The sequence below is a fragment of the Dryobates pubescens genome, chromosome Z, assembly GCF_014839835.1.
Source record: "Dryobates pubescens isolate bDryPub1 chromosome Z, bDryPub1.pri, whole genome shotgun sequence".
Classification (NCBI taxonomy): Eukaryota; Metazoa; Chordata; class Aves; order Piciformes; family Picidae; genus Dryobates; species Dryobates pubescens.
The window spans coordinates 120,816,106-120,824,069 of NC_071657.1; the positions used below are offsets into that span (position 1 = coordinate 120,816,106).

The 7,964-nt window shown below is 60.4% G+C and overlaps 1 protein-coding gene across 1 annotated transcript; it reads right to left on the minus strand.

Moving 5' to 3' along the window:
* Positions 1-236: 236 nt before the first annotated feature.
* Positions 237-7,564, minus strand: NCAPH2 (non-SMC condensin II complex subunit H2). Its single transcript, XM_054177857.1, has 20 exons — positions 7,457-7,564; positions 7,236-7,337; positions 6,752-6,807; positions 5,720-5,795; positions 5,379-5,453; positions 4,689-4,768; positions 4,295-4,413; positions 3,933-4,016; positions 3,446-3,540; positions 3,295-3,366; positions 3,058-3,124; positions 2,713-2,820; positions 2,123-2,176; positions 1,940-2,010; positions 1,745-1,841; positions 1,569-1,631; positions 1,376-1,422; positions 1,176-1,277; positions 746-895; positions 237-407 (listed from the first exon to the last, which is right to left on the minus strand). Exons 1-20 carry the CDS (start codon positions 7,562-7,564, stop codon positions 237-239), a joined length of 1,797 nt encoding a protein of 598 aa, XP_054033832.1.
* Between the last annotated feature and the right edge of the window lie 400 nt (positions 7,565-7,964).

The window sequence follows — 7,964 nt, forward strand, 5'->3', positions numbered from 1 at the left end:
GGTAGGTGGGTGAAGGGTTCCCTGTGGTCCTCCCCAGGAGGGTCCTGTAGAGGGACACCTGTGCCACCCCACCCACCCCCACCCTTCCTTCTCAGGACCATTCAACAGGGCAGGAGACTTCTGCCCACCCTGTGCCACCTTTTATGCCACCCCCGGGATCATTCCATGGTGCAGGAAGCCTCCTCCTCCTCAGGCAGAGCCTTTCCCAAGGGTATTTTATTCCTGAGGCGGGGGTATTATTCGGGACGGGGGGCAGTAGAGAGGGATGTGGGGCAGTCTGGGGCCAACTGGAGGCCCTGGAAGCGCTGGAGGGGCTCCTGGGGGGCAGTCAGCAGCCTCAGCCGCAGTGTGTCCACAGCCTCCTCCAGCCCTGCCTCCTGAGCCAGCTCCACCACCGAGTCGTTGGCCTGGGGGGGCAAAGAGGGCGCTGTGAGGGGCACTGAGGGCTGACAGAGCTCTAGGGGCACTAGGGAGAGGTTAAAAGGGGCATGGTGAGGGGTACTTGGAGCTGGCAGAGCTTGGGGTCACTAGGGAGGGGACAAAGGGGGCCTGGTGAGGGGCACTGAGGGCTGTTGCAGCTTGGGGGTCACTGACAAAGCTTGGGGTCATGGGAGGGGGCAGAAAGGGGCACAGTGAGGGGCACTGGGAGCCTGCAGCATTAGAGGGGCACTGGGAAGGGGCAAAGGGGGCATGGTGAGGGGCTCTGGGGGGCTGGCAGGATTCGTGGGGGCACTCCCATACTCACCAGCTGCAGAGCAGCCAGCAGGTACCTGCTGACCTTGAAGGGGGGCAGGCCATGGACCAGGCTGGCAAAGGAGTGCCACTGCCCAAGGGGCTGGCACCTGTCTGCCAGTACCACACCACAGCTGTAGATGTCGAAGGGGTCTCGCTCCTCCTGTGGGCACCAAGGGCTCAGGGGGGCACTGGAGGGCACTTGGACCCCCAAACCTCTGCCCATGAGGGTCCCTTACCCCCCAGCCCCTCACCCACTGCTGTCCTTTGCCCACAGGGATCCATGCCCACCCTGTGTCCCTGCCCACCCCAAACCCTTGTCCCCAGGGGGTCTTGCCCACTCCAGCCCCCAGCCTCCTATCCACAGGGCTCCTTGTCCACCGTGCCCCCCTGCCCACCCCAAACCCCCAGCCCCCTGCCCGTGGTGGGGAGGGCTCCCTTGCCTGTTCCTGCAGCAGGGGCCCGATCCTGTCCTCCCAGCTCCGCATGTTCTGGGACAGCTCCGTCTCCTGCAGGTACTTCTGGGAGCTGGTGATGAAGAGCTCCTGAGGGGGAGGAAGGGGGGTGGAGAAGACAATGGGGATCAGCTGGGGGCACCCCCAGCCCTCCTGCTGCCCCCCCTAAATCCCCAACCGGTACCCACCACATTCCTGCGCACCAGCTCCTCGTAGCTCACGTCACAGGCCGGGGCTGTGGGAAGGCAAAGTGTCACCAAGGGGGAAACAGGGGACACCCCCAGGACAGGGGGACACCCCCAGGACAGGGGGACACCCCCAGGACAGGGGGACAAGGCAAAGGGAGTTGGGGAAGGCGTAGAGCAGCTCCCCGCCCCTCACTCAGGTCTCCTTCTGCCACCTCTTCCAGGTCAAGTGGGAGCTCCTCATGCTCCATGAAGTCACCTGTGGGGAGGGAACAGTGTCTCAGTGCCACCCTCCTGGGGACAAACAGTGCCCCCCCGGCCCAAGGACCCCCAGTTTGGGGTGGGGGTGCAGATTTGGGTTGCCCAAGTTACCATTGCCCCCCTCGCAGTCGACCCCACGCTCCTCCTCAGGCACCTGCAGCTCCTCCTCAGCCACCTCCAGCTCATTCTCTGGTGGCCACAGCGGCTCCTAGGGGACATGAACCCTCAGTCACCTCCCATGAGGACCCCCCCGCTGCCCAGGGAGAGGGCACAGAGGTGCCCAAGTGCCCCCTGGTGCCACCTCACCAGTGGGTGCTGCAGCTTCTTCCACGCTGCCAACCGCTCCTTCTGCTCCTTCCAGTAGAACACCTCCAGGTCTGGGGAGACACTGGGGATGTTGGGGACCCCCAAGGCCCCCCAGATGCCACCCAGGGAGGTTGTGGCCAGCAGTCAGGGGACAAGGGGATGTCTGCAAGGTGTCCAACTCACCTGCAAAGGTTAGACCTTTCCTCTTGGTTCTTCTGCTGTCACTGCTGTCATAGTCTGGAAGAAGCAGAGAGGGTTAAAGCCACCAAGGGTTAGAGGTGACAACCCCATGGGCCCTCCTGGGGACAGCAGCGAGGCTGGCAGCACTCTGGTGGCATAACCACAGCATGGTTATCACCTCTAGAGCCACCTCCAAGCCCTCACAAGTGCCCTGGACAAGGGACAAACCCCAGGGTGAGATCTAGGGACACCAATAAAGACAATGAGGAAATGAGGTGGCAGCACTCTAGTGGCACCACCCTGTGGTGGTCGCCTCCAGGGCCACTTCCAACCCCTCAAAGGTGCCCTGGACAAGGGACAGCCACAAGTGAGATCTTGGGCCAATAAAGGTGTCCATCTCCTGCTTGAAGGGGATGGAGCTTCTGGGCAGGTCCAGAAGGTCCAGAATGGGGATGACAGTAGCCATGGGACCAAAGCCACCACTGAAGAGGGGCAGCAGTAGGACACCCAGAGCAGAGGTGGGGCTGGAGAAGGGGTTTCCCAGTTGGATCATGGGGAGATCCCATAGGATGCATCATGGCCAGGACACTCACAGGTTGCAGAGAACCACTTCATGAAGTCCTGGAGCTTCCTTGGTCCTTTCTTCTTCCTCTTATCCCCAACCACGTCCTTCAGGCCGGGTGGCACAAGGAAAGGCCTCCCTGGAACCAAGCCCATGGTCAGAAGAACCTCCTGATGCTGTTCCAACCTGGTCACCCCTGAAGGTCCTGGACTCTCTTCCCCAGGCTTCTTCTGCCCATCCCAAGGTTGGGACAGAGCCACCACAGCTCAGGGGATGCTGAAGGACAATTGGGACCTTCCCAATCAGGCTGTGACCTGCTCCAGAGTAAACCCAACCCTGAGGAGCAGCCCCTTGGTGCCCCCCCCCACCCCCACACCTTTCTTGAAGGGCTTGTCCTCAGAGTCAGCAAAGGGATCCAGGCTCTGCCAAGGGTCCAGCTTCTCCTGGAAGAGGAACCAGCAGAGATGAAGCCACCAAAGGTCCTGTGCCACCTCAGGGTGGGCACACAGGAGCCATTTGGCCCAGAGGGTCACCCCAACATTGGCACAGGGGTGGACAGGGACATCTCAGGTGGGCATGGAGAAGCTCTGGACCTACTCCAGGTCCTGTCTACCTTGAGGTGGGTCTTGGGGTCCTGGGCAGGGGCTGGCACCCGCAGGGCATAGCCCTTGGGCTGGGGCAGGCTCTGGAAGCAATGGGACAAACCGGTGAGGTCCTGGGGAAGGCCAAGGAGGTGGCACTGTCGTCAAGGGCCTGGCACCCACCTTCTGTGCCTCCACATGCTGGGTGACAGCTGGAGGCACCTCCATGGCATCATCCTCAGGGCCAATGTCATCTCTGATGTCCTCATCATCAGGATCTGGGGGGACATCAGATGGGCCCCAGTCCCTCCATACTCAACTCCTCCCCATCCACCCAGCCCCCTCTCATCATCCCAGTTCCTCTCAGCCCCTCCCCATCCTCTCAGTCCCTCCTCACCCACACAGTTCCTCCTCACCCTCCAGGTCCCTCCTAGTCCTCCTTCACTCTCCCAGGCCCTCCTCACCTTCCTACTTTGTCATCTTCCTAGCCCTTCCTCATCATCCCAGTTCCACTTCCTTCAGTCCCCGCTCATCCCTCCTCATCCTCCCAGTCCTTCCTCACACTTCCCCTCCCAGTCTCTCCCCACCTTCCCAGTTTGTTACCCTCCCAGTCCCTCCTCACCCTCCCTGGTCCCTCCTCATCCTCCCAGTGCCTCCCAGTCACACTCACCTGCCTCCCCAGAGAAGGCCAGAGCCTGGACAGCAGCTCCCAGTTGCTCCCTCACATCCCCAGGGCCACCAGTTGTCAACCTTGCTGTGAGGAGAAGAGAATAAAACAGAATAGAACAAACCAGGTTGGAAGAGACCTTCAAGATCAACAAGTCCAACCTATCACCCAATACCACCTAATCAACTAAACCATGGCACCAAGTGCCCCATCCAGACTCTTCCTAAACACCTCCAGTGATGGTGACTCCACCACCTCCCCGGGCAGCCCATTCCAACGGGCAATCACTCTCTTCCTCAGCTGCAGCCTAACCCCCCGGTGCAGCAGCAGCCACCCCAGCCCCAAGCACCGCTGCCCCGCAGTACCTTGCAGCCTGCAGGCTGGGGAGGGGCTGCAGGGCTCCAGCAGGAAGGCCCCGGAGGCGTGGGGGGTGCAGGTGTTCATCCGGAAATCCCTGCGGCTGGCCAGCAGCTCCCCCTTACAGCTGGGAATGGTGAGGAGCAGGCATGGGAGGGGGGACCCCAAAACCACTCCCACTGGGAGAGAGCAGCCGGCCTGAGCCCAGCCTGCTCCGGGGGGAGCAGCTCCAGGACTCCCACTGGATCTCCCCTGCGGGGCTCCCCCGCGCGGCCCCGGCTCCTCCCCTCCCGCCAAGCCTTCACCGGGCACCGCTCCCAGCAGGATCCTCCCGCGGGAGGAGGCATCCCTGCTGCTGCCCAGGTTGAGCTGGGAAGCACTGGGAGGGCCCAGGGCTGTCACCTCAGCAGGGGGTTGTTCCTCTTCTCGGCGTCATCCGGTGGCACCAGGCACATGGGGGTCAGAGGCATCAACTCCACTGTCTGTGGGCAAACTGGGATGGGGCCACTGGGGAAACTGGGATGGGGTATGGGAGGGTGCTGGGGAACTGGGATGGACAATAGGAGAGGGGTGGGAAACAGGTGGAGCCTGGGGAACTGGGATGGAGCCCAGGGAGGACACTTGGAAACTGGGGTGGGGCATGGAAGGGCACTGGGAAACTGGGGAAGGTGCTGGGAAACTGGGATAGGGCATGGAGAGGCCCATTGGGGTGGAGCCTGGGAAGGGAACTGGGAACACAGGATGGAGCCTGAGGAACTGGAATGGAGCCCAGGAAGCTGGCATGAAGCTCAGGGAGGGAAGTGGAAAACTGGGATGGAGCCCAGGGAGGGAACTGGGAATGGAGAATGGAACACAAAGAGGGCACTGGGAATAGGGGATGGAGCCTGAGAAGGGCACTAGGAATCTGGAATGGAGCCCAGGGAGCCCTGGGATGGAGCTCAGGGAGGGCACTGGAAATATGGGATGGAGCCCAGGAAGGACACTGGGAATGGAATGGCAGTGCCCAAGTGCCCCTCCATGCCCCCAGAGCCCTGATCCCATGGGATTCCCCCTGGGAAAGGGGAGCAGGGCCAGGAGAGGAGCTGGGCTCACGCTAGGCTGACGGTCCCTCCTCAGGTCCACACTGGCCTGGCTGCTGTCCCCAATGTCATCCAAGGACAGGAACTCCTGCAAGAGACACACCACTGTCACCTGCCCCACTGCCACCACTCTGCTGCCACCAAAGGGTCCCAAGGAGGGGACAGAAACCAGTTTGAGAGCTACTGGAGCACGGCCAGGGGTGTAGGAGGAAAGGAAGGGCACAAGTGCCAGCCCTTAGGGACAGGGACCTTGGGGACAAAGAGGCCCTGAGAGGACAGGGATCCTGAGGGACAGAAACCTTAGGGAACAGAGACTTTGGGAAACAGAGACCCTGGGGACAGGCCACCCCTCACCTCCTCCTGCTCAGTCCCAAAGGTGATATCGGCGTCCTTGCCATCAGGGCCCACGGAGCAGACCTGCTTCTGCCTCCTGGATCAGGGAGGAAAACCTTGGGATCAGGAGCAGCCCATAGTGGGAATGAGAAGCTGGAAGAGAAACGGAGCCAGGAGGCCTCCAACCCTGCTTCTTGCTGTTGTGGCTTCAAGTGGGACCATCCATGGACAGCACAGAGAGGGGACACCATGGGCAGGCTTTAGGAACCTCCACGGAGCTTCTGTTGCTCCAGCTCAAGAAGAGCTTCTTTCAGACTTTCATCCTTGGCCTCTTCCAACAAAAGGATGATGGTTCCACAAATCCCACTGTGGTGGGGTAGGAAGGGACCTCTGGAACTCATCCAGTCCAACCTCCCTCCTCCAGCAGGGTCACCCCCAGCAGCTTGTCCAGGATCACAATGGCCGGGGGGGTTGGAAGCTCTCCAGACAAGGAGACTCCACAACCTCTCTGGGCAGCCTGCTCCAGGGCTCCAGCACCTTCACAGCCAACAAGTTGCTCCTGATAGAACCTCCTGGGTTCCCACTGGTGCCTCTTGCCCCTTGTCCTGTCACTGGACACCACTGACAAGTGTCTGGCCACATCCCCTTGCCCTCCACCTTTTAGCTCCTGCTAAGCATTGAGCAGATGCCCTCTCAGGCTGCTCTTCTCCAGGCTCAACACCCCTAGGCTCCTCAGCTGCTCCTCACAAGTTCTCCAGACCATTCTCCTTCTCCAGACCCTTCCCCAGCTTTGTTATCCTTCTGTGGACCTGCTCCAGCCTCTCAATCTCCTTCTTAGACTGAAGGGCCCAAATCTGACCCCAGGATTCAAGGTGTGGCCTCACCTCCCTTCCCCAGTCCCACTGGCCATGCATGGCCCTTCCCACCACCTCAGCAGGAAAGCAGCAGGGACAGGGCTGGAGCCTCCCAGGTTCTTCTCCAAGCCTCAAGCCCAAACAAGCTGCTCCTGGGACGTGTGTGTGTGTGTGTGTGTGTGGGGAGAACTCCACTCACGTTTTGTTGCAGATTAAGTCAAGGACTTGGTAGACCAGCTGGTAGAGATGTTCCACCTGGAAAAGAGCAATCAGACCCTCGGTGAAGGAGGAACAGGTCCCAGAAGAGCTGCTCCAGCTTCAGCAGGGACAGGACAAGGGGTGAGGGAGATTTAGGTCGGAGAAAAAGAAGGTGTTCTTCATGATGAGGGCAGTGAGATGTTCTTTGTGATGAGAGGTGGGAGATGCCCCATCCCTGGAACCATTGCAGGCCAGGTTGGTTTGGGCTCTGAGCAACCTGCTCTAGCTGCAGATGTCCCTGCTGACTGGAGATGGCTTTTGAAGGTCCCTCAACCCAACCAGTCTGTGATTCAGGAGGCAGAAGCTCACATTCCTTCATCTCTAGCACTCATTGTTGCATCCAAGTCATTTTGAGCCCCACAATGCTCAGCTGAGGGCCAGCAGGACAGAGCAGGGTGACAAAGGGAACACAAGGTGGCTGTCACCTTCTTGCTGTAGATGGAAGCAGATCCCTGGATCACCAGAGCAGCCTCCACGAAGTTCATGGTGGTTTTGCCATTGTCAAAGGAGATGCAGATATCCTCCAGCTGCAGAAGACACAGAATAAAGAAAATGACCCAGCAAAGCCCAACTGAAGCTTGCTGACAGGGAGAAGGTTGTCACCCCACACTGTCCCCATCTCATGGGGTGTAGGACCCCTCTTCACCTCCTCCAGGTACTCCCCAAGCTGGGCAGCCACATCCACCTCCCAGTTCTTGGTGAGGTCCCTGATGGGCTGCAGGAGGTGCAGGAAACGTGACTCCACCTCCTCCATGGTGGGGAGACCCAGCTTCAGCCAGGGAGGGGCCCAGGTGGAGCATGCAGCGGTGCAGGACACCCAGAGGCAGGCACAGCCAGTGGGGCTTGAGCTCAGCTGTAAAGGGAAGAAGGCAGCTGTCAGGGGACCTAGAAGGGAGCTGGTTGGAGGATACCTTTGAGATCATCCAGTCCAACCAGCAACCCAGCAGGTCACCACTGAACCAGGCCCACACCCCAAACCCAGCCTGAGACCCAGACCCCAGACCAAGATCTAGACCCCAAACCCAGATGCCAGGCCAGGGCCAAGACCCCAGACCAAAGACTCAGACTAAGGTCCAGACCAAGACCTTGACCCCCCCCAGGCCAAAATCCACACCCAGGCTGAGATGCAGAGCCCAGACCCACGCTCAAGCTGA